This window comes from Electrona antarctica (assembly GCF_951216825.1).
Source record: "Electrona antarctica genome assembly, chromosome: 13".
NCBI classification, from domain to species: Eukaryota; Metazoa; Chordata; class Actinopteri; order Myctophiformes; family Myctophidae; genus Electrona; species Electrona antarctica.
In genome coordinates this window covers 11325094-11346573 of record NC_136794.1, presented here as the reverse complement: position 1 = coordinate 11346573, position 21480 = coordinate 11325094, and the positions used below count along the sequence as shown (strand labels likewise).

At 44.0% G+C, this 21480-nt stretch overlaps 1 protein-coding gene across 18 annotated transcripts in view; it reads right to left on the bottom strand.

Annotated features, from left to right (window-relative positions):
• The window catches only part of usp9 (ubiquitin specific peptidase 9), a 52870-nt gene that overhangs the window by 19509 nt on the left and 11881 nt on the right, over nt 1-21480 (bottom strand). For 8 of the 18 annotated variants that reach the window (XM_079517410.1, XM_079517412.1, XM_079517407.1 and 5 more), the window contains exons 3-25: nt 18398-18546; nt 18224-18303; nt 17641-17753; nt 16306-16524; nt 12128-12243; nt 11730-11981; nt 11466-11601; nt 11056-11208; nt 9808-9912; nt 9490-9696; nt 8755-8891; nt 8200-8238; nt 6807-6940; nt 6593-6683; nt 6320-6433; nt 5669-5921; nt 3965-4060; nt 3251-3462; nt 2824-3064; nt 2379-2528; nt 1557-1677; nt 858-988; nt 209-487 (exon numbers count right to left, since the gene is read on the bottom strand). In XM_079517410.1, the coding sequence (XP_079373536.1) occupies nt 209-487; nt 858-988; nt 1557-1677; nt 2379-2528; nt 2824-3064; nt 3251-3462; nt 3965-4060; nt 5669-5921; nt 6320-6433; nt 6593-6683; nt 6807-6940; nt 8200-8238; nt 8755-8891; nt 9490-9696; nt 9808-9912; nt 11056-11208; nt 11466-11601; nt 11730-11981; nt 12128-12243; nt 16306-16524; nt 17641-17753; nt 18224-18303; nt 18398-18546 (3528 nt within the window). The remainder of the gene's footprint in view (nt 1-208; nt 488-857; nt 989-1556; nt 1678-2378; nt 2529-2823; nt 3065-3250; nt 3463-3964; nt 4061-5668; nt 5922-6319; nt 6434-6592; nt 6684-6806; nt 6941-8199; nt 8239-8754; nt 8892-9489; nt 9697-9807; nt 9913-11055; nt 11209-11465; nt 11602-11729; nt 11982-12127; nt 12244-16305; nt 16525-17640; nt 17754-18223; nt 18304-18397; nt 18547-21480) is intronic. The other 10 variants (XM_079517413.1, XM_079517414.1, XM_079517419.1 and 7 more) reach the window with 3 other exon arrangements.

Genomic DNA, 21480 nt, shown 5'->3' with positions numbered 1-21480 from the left:
GGTCGCGCCGACTTCCCACTTTGGGTCGCGCCGACTTCCCACTTTGGGTCGCGACCCATAGTTTGAGAACCGTTGCTCTAGAGGCTGCCATCAGGGCTTTTCCCCTCCTTTTTTGTTTTACATTTCAGATAACAACAACATGATTTATGAGGGACTCAAACCGGTTCCACAAGGTATGCGTCTGTGTGAATTGTGTACGTGGTCTAACCGGTGAGACGGGGACGTTGCCCTCAGCATTGGGCTGGCAGGCCTCAGCCACGGCCTTCACGTGACCGAAGCCGACGGCGGTGAGTAGCAGCTTGGCGATCTTCAGCGCATTGAGGTAGGCCCCGCGCCGCGTCTCCATGTCTGCAGACGGCAGGAAGTTGTTCCTGGTGAGCATGCTCAGCACCAGGGGTAGCCCGCCGCTCTTTAGGAAGTTGTACTGGAAGTCGCTGGCCTCCTCGCCCAGCGTGGAGCTGGCAGGCATCAGCAGGGCATACACAACCTGGGACAAACAGTATTTGAAGGAGGGGTTAGAGAATTATGTAATTTTCAGGACATAAACATACATGAAGGTTGATAGTTGAATTGTGTACTTAAGGAAGTTTAAGGAAGTTTAGAAAAGCAGAACCAACCTGACAATCAATATTGATATTTTTGGGCCACAAATGTTATTTTTTGTTCTTTATGATATATTGTTTAATGAACTACACTGAATGAGCATAAATACAGCAGAGTTGCAAGCAAGAACCCATGCTTATCGTTAGAATTACAAAAATATTTGTACAAATAAAGCTATAAAAAGTTAAACGTGCTCAGTTGTAAAAGGCCCAGGAGAGCAGGCTAAACTGACGTGAAGTCACACTGAGACCCACCTCGATGAGGTAGAGCACTTGTGAGGGCGAGGGGCCAAAAAAGCGGGAGTCCAGTGTTGGGCTGAGGCTGTTCTCTCCCAGCTTGGCATGATCCAGACACACTGCACGCAGGTTCTCCACTGTAGTATTATCTGTGTGTACACAATAATAAGAATGAGAAAAGGAGGCACTGGAGCAGCTCAGACAATTTAGGCCCTTAACTTATTAACAGGGTACAAGTAAAAAGCGACGTTTCGATGTTTCAGTTACATCTTCGTCAGGTCATGATCAAACCTGTCCTGCTTCTGAGATACACCAGACTGGCCTGCCATAGGCTAGAGGCGTGGTTGGAACTCCCTTCTGAATAATAATAATGAATTACATTTTATAGCGCTTTTCCAAGTGCTCAAAGCGCTTTACATTGAGAGGTGAAGCGGCGAACAGTCGACGCCAGCGTCCTCACTTCTCACATTCACACACCAATGGTGGTGAGCTCACACCGACCAACTCATTGGAGGCAATGTAGGGTTCATTGTCTTGCCCAAAGACACTTCGACATGTGGACAGGAGGAGCCGGGATTCGAACCGCCGACCCAGGGATCATTGGACGACCTGCTCTACCTCCTGAGCCACAGCCGCCCCAACATACATAGATAGTGAGCTTCACAAAGTATTTGTGTGCGGGTGGTGCTTAGTATAACCGAGTGCATGAGTGCGTACCAGGGGGCATGAGCTTCATGAGTACCCGAGCTCCGTCTCGGAGCAGAGGCATGTTGAGGTTACAGCCCAGGTCAGCCACCTGCCACAGGAAGGAGATGTAGCGCAGATGCAGCGACATGATCTGGAAAATATGGCAGAGTTATGCCACTGCTGTTCACACCCCGAACCCCACCCCACCCCACCCCACCCCAAACCAGACACTGCTGTTCACACCCCGAACCCCACCCCACCCCACCCCACCCCAAACCAGAAACTGCTGTTCACACCCCGAACCCCACCCCACCCCGAACCAGACAAAAGCGCTACTAACACACTGCTAATAAGTGTTAAGTGTTTATCCGCATGCGCTTATAACACATTTTGATCGGGGACCCCTTTGTGTTTTAAGGATTATGTTTTACTTTAGCTATTGAAAAATAGCAGATCTACAAGCTCATAGCGCGGCACTGAGTGCCACGCTATGAGCTTGTAGGTCTGCTATTTTTGAAAAACCCGTGAAAATGTGGCGCAAATCTTTGAATATATATTATTTCACAGCGAACGTTTTTAAATCAAATCTTTGCTTCCGGGTGGTCACTGGAATAACATATTTTCAGATGGGGGTCGGTGGCCAATTACATATCATTTCTGGGGTCCTTGAGGAAGGTCGCAAGACCGAAACGTTGCTCCTTTACAATAAATGCTCTGAACCTAGCAAGTGGTGGTGTGCGGGTGTCCCTTTCTCCTACATCGTATGCCTCGTCACCATCGCACCTGCTCCAAATTGCCTACCGGGTGTGCGGAAGTCATCTCTCTATAAGGGGTCCTTGACATTAAACTTACCACACCGGGCAGGCAGCTCTCGACCTCAGGGTTGGGTCCATCGCTGTAGTGGTTGCCGTGGTTGCCAGGAGACCCAGTGGAGGAATCGGAGGAGCTGTCGGGGCTGGAGGGCATGTTGGCGCTCACCTGGGTCAGCTTGGCTGTGATCAACTACACACAAGCACACACAGGACTACCATCACTTTGTGTCAACTTGCATTAGAGCTGGAAGTATGTGCATTTTAACAGTTTGTCATATTTATGAGCAGTAACCAGGAGAAGTCTGTGTAAACCTCAAACATCACTGTGTTTGCGATGACTTTTCACCTGTTTCTAGCCATCATGTATTTACAAAATACGATACAAAACTTAACTCTCACAACATAATGCCCAATCGAGTCACCTTCCTTAGTTCCTTCACACAGTTAAAAGGTGTAGAGAACGCGTGTCATTCCATCAGTCTCACCGTTTTATCCTTCAAATTGAGCTGCCCAATCAACTTCCTGTCATCGGCTGGATCAACCACCTCCCCACCAATGAAGAGCTCTATCTTGGTGTGCGTGGCGTTGGCCTTGATCCGGGTGAGGATGCCACGTCTCACCGAGCCAATGGTGTCGTTGGTGTGAGACCAGATGTCCAGGTCATCCACCTGACGTCCCTGGTTGGGGAAACGCACAATCAATGTGATGTGCTTCCCCCGGAAAGCCCTGGAAGAGAGAGGGGACAGAAAACAGTCAGATTAACGTTTGTTTGGAGACGAATCGCATGTATTTACCAACTACAATATATGAACAAGAGTTGTTGTCTTGTCTTGTTAGTATGTCACATAAAGTTGGGGTGGTAAAATATTGTTTTTGAGTAAATTCGCAACTCCATCAGTCTTGCCCTTATACCTGGACATGGGCAGTATTGTCCTCTCCTCATGGTAGTCGCTGTCACACTCGTTAATGTACTCCTTGAGCACGGTGAGCACTCGGACCATGCGGATGGCCTCCTGCCGTGCGCAGTTGATGCTGTCCTTGTCCCCGTCCAGAACACACAGGGTGTCATAGGATGCCTTCAGACGGTCAAAACACGACTGGATGAAATCCTCATGGATCTCCACCTGCAGGGCAAATGCATAAGTGAAGACAAGAATTATTTAATTATGTCAAATGAGTGGAGACATCTTTTTATCTGCCTAATTTTGGAGCCAGTGAACGCGGTTTAATTAAAAACAGAGAACAAACGTCCTGGTCAGACAGACAGACAGAAACCCAGGTGGATAACAGAGCAAGAGGCCAAAAGGAAAGAAGCTGCTTATCTAAAAGTAGCCTTGGAAACCCAGACGTTTATATTTCCAGGGAGAAAAAAAAGTCCACTTCAATTCGGCATACAGTTGCGCAAACATCGCTTACTCTCTGCTGATTTCTGATCGTCTGCACCTTTGTTAAATTGACACACACGCACACATGTACACACACACACACTACTCTCTCTCTCTGTCGCTCTAAGTAATTAGTCTCATGTCGCGCAGCTGCACAGTTTCTCCCGGGGGAGCTGCCTATGCCATAAAAAGCATAGCTGAGTTCCAGGCTAATCTAAAAGAGACAAATAGTCTATCCCACCTGATTGACTTGTAGTTTTGGTCCGAGGTTGGTGTAGATCTCTTTCAGCAGGTCTATGGCTCGGCTGGCGATGTCGTCGCTTCCTTGAATTACCACCTGGGGGTGCAGATGGAATAACAGTAGACATTAATAATGGTCCTTTGGCCCTCTGCATTATCGTCTGTCTGTGAGTGTATGCGTGTGGCTCTGGAGCAATGACTCATCATCCATATCCTTTATTAGAAGCCACTCAGGACACAAGAGAGAACACCAGGCAGAAGACAATGTGTTTCACAATATAGGCCAGCAACAACACAGTGAGAGAGCACCGAGGCACTGAGAAGATGAATAGATTATGGAATATATCAGTGAAATTAATGATACATAGCTAAACTCTACTTTAGGATGTTAAAAGGAGGAGTTCACCATATTCGCAGACCAGGCCTTGCTAATGCTAACCAGCTGTCATACGCATATTCGACAACTGAGACTTTGGGTCCGGGTAGCTCAGTAGGTAAAGCACTTGCCTTTGGACCACAAGTCCCAAACACTGGCAACGCAGCGCATGTTAAGTACAACTGCGGCAGTGGCTCAGGGGTAGAGTGGCCGGATGGTAACCGCAAGGTTGCCAGTTCGAGTTCGAACTGGAGCAAGACATTGAACCTCAAATTGCTCCTGATGTGCTGGTTGGTGCCTTGCATGGTTTCCGCCACCATCGTTGTATGAATGTATGGGTGAATGTAATGCACACTCTATGTTAAGCGCCTTGGATAAAGGCACTATATAAATGCACCATTTACAACTTGGGTAAGACCTGCTGTAAGTAGTGTACTGGGAGCTTATGGTAGGTGAAGTTCTCCACCTCAGCAATCCATCTCCAAGGGGTCTAATGCATTTGCAAAGGGGATAGACACCCTCATTCTAGGCCAATACCGACAAGAAGCCACTCCGACCTACTTACTGATATGACGACTGAGAGCAATTAACATTTATTTACAGCAACGGCTTAAAAAAAAAAAAACAGTTGCAGGAGATGGAACAGATTCAAAGATACATCTGGAGTAGGCCTGTATAACCACAGTGTTACATGGTTGGCCACAGTACAGCTCATTTGATTCCGTTCTTTATTCAAGCACATGCACACAAGAGGGGGAGATAATCTCTCATTTTGCTTCCAGCAGAGATCATGATAATTCGGACATATTTGAAAACCCTCAGTCAGTCACTATGGCACGCCAAAAGCCACACACCTCTATCTATCTATCTATCTATCTCTCTCTCAACAAATTAATTAACCACTTAACCGTTAATGTACACTAAGGTAATAAAATCAAGTGTAAAGTACGGCCAAAACCGTTTTTCTGCAACCAGCAGGAGAGGAAATGGCAACATCGGCCATTAAGGAGAACTGCAGGGGAAATGGCTCTTCCTTACTGGCCTCATCATTTAAAAAAACAGATGCTTGCTGCCTGGTTTTCTACACGTAGAACAAGAACTGTGCATATGTAGGTCAGAGAGAAACATCAAACAGAAATTCTCAACAAGCATAGCAGCTCTCCTTGTCTGTTACACACAGTATAGTACATGACAAATAAAACCATTACTTCCAGCAGCTCCTGAGATGATGAAGCAGCATGTGATCAGTAGCAGGATAACTCTAAATTCGGTCTGTGTTAAAGCTGATCTTTTGGTTTCATGAAAACGTGAAACATTTCCGTCCCTTACCCTCCAGAGATAGTCCAGGCCTATTAGTTCCAGGTCATCCATCATGTAGGCCCTGCGTTTGGCCACCAGCTTGCCCTCCCTGCAGTTGACGGCTTTGAAGAACCTCTCGAAGCACTTCATTCCATTCTCCGTTAGCAGAGACGGGTCGAGCTGCAGAACGTTGTTCTCAAAGAAGTCCTTGTTGATATCCGGATCGAGGTCTGGCTCGTCGCCCATCAGCTTGGAGTACCTGTTGGGATCAAAATCGGAAAACCTTACGTCAGGACAGGGATTGACCAACTAGATCAATGAATTTATGTTTTAAGGGCCTTGCAAACGTGAAGCGAGGAACGCAGGCGTTGTTGCCTGGATCAACACAGGTCTCCTCCAGGTCTGCTGAAGAGGGGCACAACAACGCAAGCGGGAAAAAAAGCTAAACAGAATCCAGGTCTGGTGAGTCGCGGGCACGTAACAAGCACACGCGCAAAAAAGATCACGGGACCGCGCTCACGAAAATACGCTTGCGTTGTCGCACCACGACTACTCCGAGCAAAAACGCAGGTCTCATTGAAAATTAACTATAGGCGCGTTGTATCGCTCCCCGTTTGCAAGGCCCTTTATGATAGCAATTCAAGTGAGCGTTTGGGAGAAGATGGTAGAAGTTGACAGTACCATTTGAAGCAGGCCTCACGGTCACAAAGATACACCGCGTTTTCAGCCAAACATTTCCAGATCTGTTTGGCCTGTGGGGCACACAGCCACAACTGACCATCCTTCAGTAGGAACCTGTCGAAACATAACCAAGAACACACGTCAACTCACATTCACAAGCTTTAAAAATCAGCATTATTCTGATATAAGAATGATCAGATGACAAATTAAATAACTTAAATAACTGGATGAACATGGTGTGTGAACTGTGAAGAGAGTAAAATCGTTCTGTACCTCAGGAAGTTTAGGCGCTCCTGTACTTCCTGGACATGGCTGTAGCGGCTCCCAGTCCTCACCGTCTGAGGGTCAAACTCCGCCTGTTCTGCTGCATTAACAACATAGACGAGAGACCGTTAGGCTAATCAGTCCACTTGGATGTACTGCAAACCGTAGATATTAGCAATACAACTGTATGCCTGGTGATCTTTGTCATGCCCTGTCGGCCTACCTTTGGAGAATTGCCTCATAGTCTCCATGTAGGCAGAGAGGTTCTCAGCCACCAGGGTGACCAGAGCGTGGTTATGCTGCAGTTGGTTAATCAGGTCGTGGCGGTAGAAGACGTGAGGACTCCTCTGGGTTTGGCTGGAGAGAGAGAGAGAGGAATGGTTGAAGGTGGAAGAAATAAACATGTAGCGGGGAAGTGAGAATCTGTGATGGGTCAAGGCATCTTGCCATTACGTCATATTTTTATACAGTTTGCGTTATATTTAAACCAGAGTGGGATTTCTTGTTCTGAATCTGACAAAGCATGAAGGAAGCAGCTTTGGTATTCCGTGTGTGTGTGTGTGTGTGTGTTTATATATATTGTGTGGAGCATGTCTTACACAACAAATGGCACAAAGATTTTTTTGTTAATCATGAAAGGACATTTCCTGTTCTATTCCATGTGATATTCATAAAGTATGTTTGGCCTTAAGAGTAGTCCAAGAAACAGTCTCATGACTCATCATCCCTTTCAATAAGTGAGAGTCATACCGGGAACAGCAGTTTCAAATGACCAGTGACAATTAGTTTGGTTACTAAATAATGTATTTTAATTTAATGTATTCGAGGGGCACTAGCCCCTCCTATAATCAGCTTTTGGTGTGTGTGTGTGTGTGCGCATAGACTTTGTACTACACAAACATTAAATGCCATTGACAATGCATTTTGAGTGTTTGTGTAAACACAAACATTGCGTAACACAAACATTGATGGCGAAGGAGAGGACGCAAATTGTGATTGGCCGGAATGAGATGCATGATGTTGTATGCGTCCCTCACTTCACACGGGTGTGATTTCTTTATTATTATGGACAATGGCTACATTGTGCTCCTCTGAAGAGTACCACGTAACACAGAATATCATATGGGAAAAGTGAAATATCCTTTAAGCTGCCGAATTAGCAAAATGTCAGTAAGCGTGCTCGAGTAACATTCCCCCAAACTTTGCCCTCAGTGATTGGAGCTGAAAGGAGCTGGCATCAAGGAAAATCAGGCTCCATCTCAAAAAGACTATTAGGCCCCATTTACACTGGCAGCCTGCCTGAATCAGATCTGAGCCACATCCAGATTGGAATCTGATTTGTCTAAATGAGTCATGTGACCATTTAAACCAATCGGATTTCAATCTTGATGTGGCACAGATCTGATTCAGGCTAGATTTGTCTGCCAGTGTAAATCAGGCCTTAGACGATGCAGCGTGGACTGGTAGATCAAATAATCTTGTATGTGCGCTGAACGAGGAGTCTGTGTCATCTGAGATTAAGCCCGAAAGAGGATTGCTAAAGCAGATTCATGATAAAAGGTGGCATTGACACGTTGTGTAAATAGAGTAGACCCCTGAATTAGCTTACAACTTACCCCACTAAGATCGTTTGTATGTTAATTGGCATTTTCTTTCTGAAAAAACAACAAGTATGTATGCTACACATATTTTTGCTATATTGACTAGAAAAGCACCAAATCAGTAAAAGATATACAACAGCTGTAACACTGATCAGTCAAAGCCGTTAATTGCTGTTATTTTGCATTGGTGTGAATATGCTAAACGTAGAGGTCACCACAGACCAGACTGTTGACAAAAACGCTTATTTATCACGAGTTGACATGCCTCAGCTCCACTCAAAATGTGACTAAAATGGCAGTGATGTCAGTTGGTCAAATATGTGAAAAATGAAGGCCGAGCTGTATTTTTGTTTTCTTTAGGGACGTACAAGCTCTATGTGCAAAGAACATGCCATGCTGAGTTACATACAATGGTAGTATTATCCTGAACTGTATATACTGTAATGATATTTTTTCTCCCCCACCACAGTTTATACATCAAAACCCACCTTTCAATGTCTGCTTAAGCAGTCCCTCTCTCTGCTTATTCAACTACAACTGAATGAAGTAGGTTCCACTCTAGGACATTACCTAAGGTTCTGCGGAGCTTCTCCAAACAGGCTACAGATCTCTCTGATCTGCTTGAGGGCAGGGATCACCCACTTGTCGTTGGTGCGCAACTCCTCTATGAAGCGGTCTATCCATTGGATCTTCTGGGTGTCTCTGTCCTGTAAGTGAAAACCAACGGTGCAAAGTTTGTGAGTACTTGGATGTCAATTTTCCATCGATGAAGCTATCCCATCGAAATCTAATATTAACACCTGGATGGTCCATATTACCTCGTGCTGCCCAGTCGTTTTGAAGAAATAATCCAGCATTTAAGGTGAAAACGTTCTCTGTTCCCAATAAAGACATTTCAACACAAATGTTTGGCTGAAAATCCAATACGCGTACTACATGGCATGTATGTTATGTTCGAAGGGGAGCTGCCCCGCTGGTCAGTTGTGTGTTTTTGACCGGCTCCGACTTGTATTGTATTGAAAGCATTACTACTTTTGCACACTGGCTATGTAATTAATAATTGGGAGCAGGAGAGTAGATTTCAATATAATACGCATTTTAAATGAATTTATTTAGTCTTAACATACTCTTCACGTGGGAAGAATGAATGCAAGAATGAATGCATTTTTTTTTTGTCTATTCGAATAAACGTTTTAATAAAAAAAAAAACAGAAACATCCCTAACCATCATCTGTGTGTGGATTTGAAGGCAGCCCTCTGGTCAGCTGCCACCCAAAATATATATACTGCACACCACGGATGTACCTGTGAGCAGCTGTAGTCCAGAATCTTAATGTGGGCACTAAGAGCCTGGTCCATGATGTCAACAGGCACATCATCGCTGTGTGCCAGGTTCCAGAGCAGGTTGAGAACCTTGTGGGCCATCACGCCATCCTTATCGTCCTCAGCAAGGCGCCGGATCAGCTCCAGTAGCTTCTCGCGCTGCTTTTTGCTGGCGTTGGTCCAGCTTGCCTGCACCAGAACAGGTCAGGACATCAACATATGGGAATTGTGTTCTATGAAAGATAGAGTCTGAGATGACTTAATCTATAATAATCACTGTTAATTACAGTGTCTCCTCACCTTGAAGCAGTCGAAGAGGTGGTCGAGTTGCTCAGGAGCGAAATCCCAAGCCAGCTTGGCCAAGAGGTCATGTACATTTTTCACAATGGCCTCATGCTTGCCAGCCTGGAGAAGGGACAACAGGATAGCTGGGTCAATAACTTAACTCTTAACCGGCTGCCCGCCGCAAACGAGGAACACGAGGGTGTAAATTAATAAACTAGCCCGCCAAACCCGAGATTCTCGGTTGTATTCTTTAATCCATTTTTTGATACGATCGTAATGCTAGCTGATGTTGCTACCCGCATCAACAGTGAGACACTGTGGCCGCGGCCATTTTGAACATGCGCGCGCATCCACTTCACTTCCAGTCTAAGCCCACCATTCACAGCTCTGTATCTCAGAAACGACATTGAGGGGCCGTTTCTGGTGAATACAAGGGTTTTCAACGGGCTGTAGCAGGCGGGCTGACACTCGCGGTCGCCTTTTTCCACCACCGACCGACACCAACATCCGGGCATGAGACCACACATAGCAGTTTGTCATTGTAACATGCCATTACGGATATTTGGATCTTCAAAGTAAGTGTTACGCGCGATAAAACCTTGGCAATACGCTAGCGAGGGATTAATTAATGCAGGCGGTTATAGTATTAAAGGACTACGTCATCACTTTAGTGATCAAAACGGTAGCAATTTTGAGTCATGCCAGAAGGGGGGGGGGGGGGGGGAGCAGTTAGGGGTTAAGTGTTGCTCAGGGACACCTGGACACATTACCGGACCAGGAATCGAAGGGTCCTTCTGGTGATGTCACCATTAACAATTAGTAATTCTCAGAACCTGAGCTGTATTGTTTTGGAGCTCTTTAAGAGCAAGTTCTTTGTCTGTGAAAATCATATAGCACTTTGATCACAGAGCACTTTATGAGCATGATAAAATAAAAGGAAAAAATGTTCTTAAGTCTCGGTCTAAGGAGTTTTCCTTCATTTTTTTGAGCGAGTCATTTTCTGTCAAGTTTGTCAAATGTTTTTGAGACCTCCTGTAGTCTAGTTTGGGGGAAAAAGGACGAAGAAAGGCGCAACAGTTTTCTCAGTGCTTCCTTCTGCTTCCCAGGCAGGCTCTCTACCCATTCAGCTATGTCCTACCCTTTGTAGGCCATAGCTGTGGGTGAAAAATACAACAATTACCATTTAAAGAGGAGATAATTGCGATACATGCATCATGATGCTTAGGCATATTGACCAACTGTGTGTGCCTAAACACGACGTACCTGTGCAGCCCAGATGTTATCAAGGTCCTGCATGGTAAGAGCTTTCTCTTTGATGACGAAGCGAAGGATCTTCTCCAGTTTCTCCACATACTGTGGCTGGTGCAGACTGTCCCTCAGAACAATGGACAAGATGTGGTTCTGTTGGATCCACTCCTGAGACAGTTGAGATAGAACATTCAATGAGGGAATACAAGATACATTTTTCCCCAAGTTTCAGTTGACAACATCGGCAAATACTTCGGCTCTGCACAGTGACAAAACAGAGTCGTGTCAATTCACGGACGTGGCCGATTATGAATCAATTTACAAAATGTCAAGAATTTAAATATACATTTATGGTAATATTGACGAAGTAAAAAGGCGGAGACAAATAAACTGAGGCCGCGGTGGCGTCAGATGGTGAAACTCACCGCCATGCGCTCTGCTGTGAGCCACTCCTCCTCCTCAGGGTTATGTCGGTGAGTGTAGTAGGACACACTAGAGATCACCTTGTTTACTTCATTTAGTGCATTCATTTTGCCATTAAAAGAGGAAATTTGCAATAACCTGGGGGATGAAAAGATGTGCACAACAAAGAAAAGTAATCAGCTACTCATCATGGTCAAACATGACAATGTTCATCGCTGTGTTTTGGATAAAGACTGTAACCTTATACCGAGGTCAGAAATGCTCACCTAAGAATCATTTTTAACCTAAAAATCTCTAAATTCTTCACAGTCTCTTCCTGGCCTGGGACTCGTGAAGCCAGGTTCTTCAGAGACTTGATTATCATGGACAGTGCGTCGTTTTTGGCTTCGTTCTTGGCCTCTTTTTTCAGCTCCTCATCCGTGAGGCTCTCCAGAAACTGGGGGACCATCTCGATGACTGGGAGGAAGTACTTCTTCACTGTGTGCAATGTGAGGAACTCGTAACACTGGCCAAAAGGCCTGTAAAAGAGAGGCAAAACACACAGTCAGGACTTGGAAAAACGAAACCAGTAAGTTACAGTTGGCCCAAAAAGTCTATCCATAAAGTAGCACATGAACATTGTGTACAATGTTGTCCACATTGTAATTCACTGAGGCAAACTCACTTGATAAGTGCGGCGATGATCTGGACGTTCAGTGCTTGTCCACTCATGAAGCGATCGTGCAGCATTTGAAACCCGTTTAACGTGCCAAATTTGTTTATTAAGTCCACCAACCAGCCCTGATAAAAGAAAGAGCAGAAGATTTAAAAAAAAGACACGGTTAACCCATTTAGAACTGAGGACGATTCTACAAATATCTTCTCAATCCTGACAGTTTTCAGTGGTGCTCAACCTTTTTCATGTCAAGGACCCCCAGAATTATCTGTATTTGGCCGTGGACTCCCATCTGAAAATATGTAGTTCCAGGCACCCCCCAGAAGCAAAGATTTGAGTTAAAAATGTTGTAGTTAAGAATGTCTTTCTTGTGAAAGAATATATATATTCAAAAAATAGCAGATCTCCAAGCTCGTACCGCGGCACTCGGTACTCGCTATGAGATTGTAGATCTGCTATTTTTCAATAGCTAAAGTATAACATAATGCTTAAAAACACCAAAAGGGGTTCCCGTTCAGAATGGGTTAAACGGCATCTGTTTTTCCAAAATGCCATCAGAGATTGCCAAAATGTGTTTCTGGTTTTGCCATTCAGTGTATTCTAGGGATCCATGATTTCAGAGATGCGGAAAACACAGAGATAATCGGGACATAAAAATGCCATATAATAAGATTTGGACACTTGGAGATTTGGACAGCACAAATGTTTAAAATCACAATCTCGGTTCAAACATCTATGTGATCTAATTTCTAAATGACAATGATTCCATTGACCAGACCAGACCACACCAATCTATTCTAGTTGCCATGTCAATCATTCATCACTTATGGACGCAATATAAGAACTATCAAAAGATCTACAAGTCCACAATGTGAGCTTGTAGATACAATACTTTGGGAGAGCAACACTGTCGTACGACAAAACATAAGCTACAAGCTCACAGCGTGTCACAAGCGCAAATGAGCTTGTAGATCATTTAAGATTTATTTTTGAGCTTTTTCTGCCTTTATTATTGACAGGACAGTTAGGCTGACAGGAAAATGGTGAGAAAGAGATGGGGAGTGACACGCAGCAAAGGCTGTCGGGATCAGGACTCGAACCCGCAACACGATGTCAGGCTACACTGGCGTGGATCGTTTATGTTAGGCGCACACTGCTGTACGAGGGAGCATAAACTCAAAGTATCTACAGTCTGCAGCACAGTAGTACCTCACTGAGATAAGGTACATCTAGTGCAGTAGCTGTATTTTAATACTCCTAGGCGGCTTTTCTGGTTTTAATCATTTTTAATTTACATTCCCTCTCACAGAAGGATTCTCTGTTTGACCAAAGCCCAACGCCAGGCTACAGTTCCTGTATGCCAGGGGTGCCCAAAAGGTAGATTGCAATCTACCAGTAGACCACAACGGCTGTGCAAGTACCAAGTAGACACAGGGATTAAAGCCACCTATGCAGCCTTCATCAGGCTATCTTTATCTTTAACGATAAAGATAGCCTGATGAATAGGCCGAAACGTTGCCGTTTCCCCTATTAAAAGTTGGTTCACTGCATTTGAAGACAGTGTGCGGGTGTTTGTTCCTTTTTCATTGTCGGGCACTGTATCCTCTCCTACGCACCTGTCGCCTGTAGGTGTGCAAAAGCTTTGCTTTTTTTGTATGTTTTATTAATGAAGTTTATTAATGATTTTACAATTAAACATTGTTTAATTGTAAAATCATTAATAAACTTCATTAATAAACTTTGATGACAAAAAACTAGAATCGGCCGATACCGATGTGTTTGCAGATTAATCTCCCATCACTAATTTACATGCCTACTCTGAACCCTGCTCTGTGAGTCTGTGTGCTTCTCTCTCAGAGTGAGGAGGAGGGGTGAGCGGGCCACAGCTGCTCTTAAAGAGACAGGCAGACTACCAAGCCTGCATGCGTTTTGACGGCTTCGGCCATCGCTACACACCGCCTTAGTATTTTTTTTTGCATATCTGCACTGGTCTCATACATCAGGGGTTCTCAGCGTTTTTGGCCGGGGACCCCCGGAAATGCTTTGGCAATGTCTCGGGACCCCCGCCCCGCCCCCTCCCGACCCCCAATATAAATTGACTGCTACAATAACCTTAAACCATTTTGGGCGGGAACCTCTTTTGGTGTTTTAAGCATCGTTATAATTTAGCTATTGAAAAATAGCAGATCTACAAGCTCATAGCGCGCCACCGAGTGGCGCGCTACGAGCTTGTAGGTCTGCTATTTTTGAAAATAATTTGGGGACCCCCTAAAATAATTTGGCGACCCCTCGAGGGGTCGCGACCCACGGGTTGAGAACCCCTGTCATACATGCCCCTTATGAAAGACAGAAAACTTTAATCCATGTAGACCACATGACATATATATTTATGTTTAAATATATATTTTGGCATCTGCCACTTGAATTTAGGTGACTTGATTGACATCAAAAAAGGGACTGTCAGCTCAAACCAGCAATGCAACACGTTTTCAATGATGTTGTGCACAAATGTCAATAGCATTTACAACTAAGTTATACACAACAAAAAAACATCAATTCCATTTCACTCTCTATTTCCCATTCCAAAATCCAAATGAGTTTGTCTTGCATGCAACGCCAGCGCTGCTATTCCAAAGCCGCCTCATTTTTAAACTACTTTCAGCAAAGGGATCATCATTTTTTTGGTTTTTGGTGAGTAGATCTTGTTGATCTGGTCATTTTGAAAGTAGCTCTCAAGTCCAAAAAGTGTGAGCACCCCTGCTGTATACTCTATATGGATTCATTCCAAGAAGTAAGACAGATCAATTATTGGTTTGTAGATGCAGAAACTGCCCATTGTCCAGAAAGCTGTCCCTATGGCAATATCTCAGGAGACCGCTGGACAATCCAGAAATGCCACTTAATCTTACATAAGCCTAAAGAAAACCATGTTACATGTTGGACTGTGTCTTAAGATTCGCCTGAGATGGATGGCAGACATTTGCAAAGCAATTTCAGCTCATACCCAGAATTCTATGTTATTGAAGACCTATTTCAAGCCTTTCTCCCATTTGAAAAAAAAAAACATTAAAGACCAAAAGCAAACACAATCTATCAACCACATTCCGCAAAGGTTGTCTTTAATCAAAGCAAATATGACGCTTTAAATATAACCATTTAGAATATGCTGACATTTCAGGGATAGTGAACAAACAAAATAATAATAATGATCTTAAAGTTTGGGGGAGAGGTGTGTACTTTAATGCTTGATTATTCCTTTTATTTTATTATCATCATTATTATCACTATTATTAGTATTTTGTAAGGTGTTGCAGTGCAGATGCTACTGGTCTTTGATGTAGTGTTTTGAGTGGATCGGAGAGCCTCTATGTTTTTGATGTTGTAAGTGTATTGCTGTGTCTTGACATGTACTGTTTTGTCTATGTATTGTATTTATTGTGTTGTGCCCGAGGACCCCCTCTAAAACGAGATGATGCATCTCAAGGGGCTTTCCTTTAAATACATTTCAAATAATAAATGCGCCAAATCTCTGTCTAAGTGTCCGTCTGTATTCCCGTATCACAAGAACCATCTAGATGGCTGACACGAATGGTTGTCCAGAACTGCTGATTCAACCGATAAGGCCACATATAGGCATATAGTGGACATCCGGTTGGTTGTCCTGAAACGCCGATCCAACCACTACGACTATTATGGTCATGCGCACGGCATATACAGTATGGGACCGACGTGACTCAAAGTGTGCTTATCGGCAAGGACCCGAGGACGTGATGTGCCAAGTGGAAAGTCGGTCGAATCAGCAGATCTCAAAAATATAGATAAATCTGCAAATCTCCATATGCATATCCCCATATATGGAGTACACGGACGCCATCACAGGTGGCCTAGACTCCATATATGGGCATGCCTGACACGGAACTCCATATATGGGCAATTGGGCATAAAGAGACACAGAAAACGGGTACAACAGGTATTCCGACAACGTGTACAACAGAGTATAAATAGGTGAGGGAAAGCATTTGCTACTTGAATCTTTCCCAAGTATAATAATACAATAATTGGGGGATTTTGCTGTGCCCCGAAACCCAAATGACATTTCTGAACAACAATTATTGCAGGATATTTTTGTTTGAATGTGGGTAAAAATCAAGTGCCTATAGCATTACGTCTGTGTGGCGGCATCTCACCTTGGGTGAGCGAGGGTCCGGGGGGCGGGCAAAGAGCTCGTCATCAGCCAGCTGGGCCCCGGCGGGGACAGTCTCCGAGGGCCGCGTGCCATTATAGATGTGGAACTTGCAGTGGGGGTTGGTGGCCATGGCCAACAGCTCCAGTAGAGGGAACCAGTCCTGAGAGAGCTTGGCCACACACAGCTCCACCAGCCGGTGTGTGTTGTTGATGATACACCTCTGTGAGAGAAAGGGGGCATTAGCCATGACACCAAATGACCACCTGATAACATCACTTCACACACAAAACATCAGTCAAGACTAAAAGAAGAAGTTGCCATCCTTTGTCCTATTACAGATAGTCGCCAAGCGACCTAGTACAGCCTTCAACAATAATATTCAACTGAAGAACTAGAATACTCTTTACAGCCATGTGTATCCAGTGTTTCCTTTCGCTCTTATGTGTAGGACTAGAACACAGCTCTGGAGGAACCAGATAGGTGAAATCAATATGGCAATGACTCAACATAGCTGTCTCGGGGGCTGGGAAGGCTTCAAACATATAGCTTACTGCATTTTATTGTTTGGGTGTACTAATGAGAACTAGAGAAGATATGGCGCACCAAATAAGAGTGTAGTCGTAGGTACAATGTCATGGTTCACATTTGATCAATTCAATCCTATTCAAAACAATGTTTTTTGGTGTTTTGTGTCCACAGTCCGACACAGTCTGCTTCACTGCTCAAGTTTTGGCAGGTCAATCTCATGAAGTTAACAGAATAACTCGGCCATGGCTAAATTACTTTTAACAAAAAGATCATTGATCACCCATGGCTATGCCGGGCATCCTTCAGCTCTGAGAAAAGCCAAACAGAAAACCCAATTTGCAGAGAACCAAATACAATACAACCACTGAGATAACAAAGAAAGGCGATGAATCATCCCAGAGAAAGCAATTAAGTCTACCAGAAAGTTCTCATTTCTATAATGAACGTCTTTCTTCTTTTCTTTTTGCCAAGTCATGTTTATGTATAAACAAACGAAAACAACAACTCCCAAGACCCTTTGCTCTTTTACGCAGAGGAAACATGTGGTTATCTATAGGCAGGATCAAAGTCTAAAGACTCCAGTCAGTGCTGTTTTGTGTAACCCCACCTACACAAAATTAGCAACAGTAATCTTTGAAGCAATCTTTTCTGCAATAGTTATTCAACGGCTGGCTTTAATTATGCCATGAAATTACAATAAATACGATTGTAAAGCTGATATCCATGAAATGGAATCATTCTCCAATAAAAGGTAGATACTAGTATAGCTCAGAGTACCAGGGCATGGAGTTGAACTGAGAACACTCACATGAATCTCAAACTTCCAACCACTGACTGCCTCATCTGTCAGGATCTTAGTGAAGGAGATGGTCAGACCATCCCGGAAAAACCTCTGGCATGCCTCACACTTTACATCCAGTCCTGCAGAGAAAAGGAAACCATTCAGAGATGCATTCATTAACTGAGGAGCGCTGTAAGAAAGTGATCTAATAAACATGGACATTTGGAAACTTGCTCTAAAGTCACATTAACCCATTTTGACCTGAGATCAGATTCTAAAAATGTCTTCTACGTCCTGACAGTTTTCTGAAAAAGCTATGTTTCTATGTCAGTCGTTCTTCGATTTTTCAAAAATAGCAGACCTACAAGCTCGTAGCGCGCCACTCGGTGGCGCGCTATGAGCTTGTAGATCTGCTATTTTTCAATAGCTAAAGCATAACATAATTTTAACACCAAAAGGGGTTCCCGCCCAAAATGGGTTAAATAAAACATGCCACATGGTATAAGATTTGTTACGGTTTTCGTTATTTAGCTCTTGGCCAAATTCATTGATGATCAGCATAAAAGGGGGGGGATCTGTCCATCAATCTGTAACGTTATCCGACCTGTACCTTTTTTACAAAGATCTATAGCAGCTTCCAGGAGGACTTCCAGCTCTCCCTTTGGCAGAACTGGAACAACCCAGCGGGGCCTGCGATAAAAGCAAGACATCCATGTGAATTCATAGGAAGACAAGAGTCAGACTCACAAGCAAAGGACACTTACTAAAGTGCATGTGTGTGTACCTGTTAATCATGTCATCCAGCTTGGCCAGGTCCGTGTGAGGGAAGGCTGGTTCCTCCTCCTCCAGCTGAGGGGGAGCATCCCCCTGGCCCGCCTGATCATCTGGAGGGCTCACTGGAGAGTTCTCATTGGACGAGTTTGGAGACGACGTCTGGAGCAATCAGAACAAGAGAATAAGGCAATATATAAATATGGTGTATACTTAAGTTATTTTCCAGTACCTGGTACCAGTTTCTTCCAGGCTTTCTTTTTAGTACCCCTGACATGAGCCGAGGCTATATTAACACATTGTGTGTGTTGGGTTTTTTTTGTTGTTGCTTTTTTTCTAAAAACAAATTCCCCCTGCGAAATCTGCTGGGCACTCTACGTCTCTATTCTGAAAAAATCCATGGGCATCAATTGTGGGTGACGTGTGTAAACACTGTTGACTACTAATTGATCTATTTGTAAGCCTTCTGATTGGTTCCTGTCCGACCAACCAGCAGGCTCCTCCCTCCTAGGCCTGTCACAATTATTACATAATTGCAATTATTGGAGCGTCTTTCCATGTAGAAAAATGTTCATACATTTTCAAACATTTACCAAAAATTGCAGAAATGGCAGCTTACAACACATCTTACAACACTTGACTATTTCCGCTATTTTTAGCAGTGGCACACCCGCACCGTCTCCAAAGGAGAGCTTTGTGTGTCAGCATGTATGTCTGTATGATTGATTTGATCCTAATTTCTTAATGTGGTATTCAGATTAAAACATATGTATGTATGTATGTATGTATGTATGTATTAGTGATGCACCGAATATTCGTCCGCAGAAAATGGCTAAAAATGCATTTTCGACCTATTCGGCTTCAGCCAGAATAGGCAGAAAATATATCACCGAATAGTGTATGCAATTAATGCATTCAAAAGAGCTGAATAAATGTTTTATGGACCCATAAGTGATTATTATTTAAGTTAAGTGTTGCCATAACCATTTATTTTGCCATAAATCAGGTAGCTTTAAGGTACAGCCATGAAAGCAATGGTAGGAAAAAAGATATATAATATTAATCATATTCGGTATTCGGCCAAGAATTTCCCTTTCGGTGCATCCCTAGTATGTATGTATGTATGTATGTATGTATGCATGTCTCCATGAGTACGGACAGTTGCAATACAATACCACCAAGTGGCGCCGTTGAGCTTCACATTATGAACTAGAACTATTACAATAGTGCATGTTGGGTTACTGGTGCATGATGGGACGCCAAGTTATTTGTGTAACACCAATGTCTTTTCTTTCCATCTTTTTTTGCGTTTCACCCAGAGGTCGACAATTCTAGTAAGTCAACAACTGTGCTCGACTCCCAAGCCACCGCTCACTTCACATCATGTGATTTCTTAATAATGATGAGTCTTTATTGTCTCCACCAGGCCGAAGGCATGGGGAGAGAGTATGTTTTGCACTCCGTCCGTGTGTGTGTCCTTCCGTCCGTCTGTTACCAGCTAATCTCCGGCACCGTTAACCCGGTCGATGCCCCACATTTTCCAGAACGGCCTGTTATAGCACCACCATGAGGCAGCTTTTCACATTTACCTAAAACTGCACCGATCTGCATGAAACGTTGCATGCACACTCCCTAGAGGCCAAGGACAAACCTTTGACCTGCATTTTCCGCATCTGCCTTTTATAGCGCCACCAGGAGGCCGACTTTTGTAAAACAAATTTTTTGATATTACTCCTCCAGATTCTGTCCAAAAATTTCACAAATCGTTACACAGTATCTCTATGGTCATGTGCTCAAGTCGGATCTGTCCGATATTTCCTAATTGGCTATAATTGGCTTTCACAGTTTGCAAGATTGCCCCGTTTTGAACAAAAGCCTCAAATCATGAACACAGCATGCAATTTACGTGAAATCTTTCGCACATTTTCTTACTAGGCTGAGGAATATATCCCACCTTTTTCACATTGGCCTGTTATAGCGCCACCAACATGTTGATTTTTGCAAAACACATTTTTGGAACAAAATGCCTCAAATCATCCAATTGCCATCAAAGGCGTATGAAGAAATGGCACCCTTTTCACATTGACCTATTATAGCGCCACCAGGAGGCCACAACCTGACCTGCCCTGGTGGAGACCTGTGCCCCGAGGGGCACTTTTTCTAGTTTTTAATGTTGTTAAATTATACCTGCGCTGTGCAATTTGTGATTATAAAGCTTAATAATCTGCTGTAGCCTGCAGAGCAGCCAGGAGCGCAGCACACACAAGGTGTCAGGTTTCAAGTGAATGGGGGCAGGGGGGTGGAGCGTCTTTACATGCTAATCCAACATGCATCATAGCTATGGTCACAGCTATGGAAAAAACATGAAAATGACTGAAGCGCGCCCTCAAGTGGTCAAAACCCTGGTTTTACCGGCCGGTTTTGTTTTTTTAAAACTGTGATCTTTTGTCACCAGATGTAATTTCCTGGGGTCTAGTAGAACTATAGTAAATAACAATTAGCGAATCGCAATAGCCACTTGTTCGAATACCCCCACCCCCTGTCAAAAAATAGCCAAAATCACTAAAACAAAAGAACGCAGCGAATGAAAACAAATAACACTCATCTCCAATAAACTAAAACATGAACCTTTGTTGAATACAAAACAAAGTTGTCCTTTTGAATCGTGCTCCTATCGTTATTCAGGCTGCCGTGTTAATATTAATTTAATATCCACTCTCCCTAGAGAAGCTCTGGACTGCACAAAGCCAAACATGCTTGTGTTAGTAATAAGTATAAATGTGGCGGTCTGTGGGCTATGTCGAGGTGTTAACAGAAGACGGTGTGAGGTACCGTATGTGTGCGAGGATGTGCATTTAACCGCCAGTCCTTGGTTGATCTTCTATGAGCAACGATGGTGGCATCAGCAGCTGTGCACGCACAAGCTAAAGAGACACCCGGAGAGTGAGCTGCATACTGGGAAATGTGGGGGTGTGTGGAGAAGGCTCCTTCTGCTTGCCTGACCTATATAGGCAGCCTGCCTCTCACGTCTCGACACCGCTCATCTCTAACCGACGGCGGCCGTGCACACGCGCAGAGGATGTGCACCGCATGAAC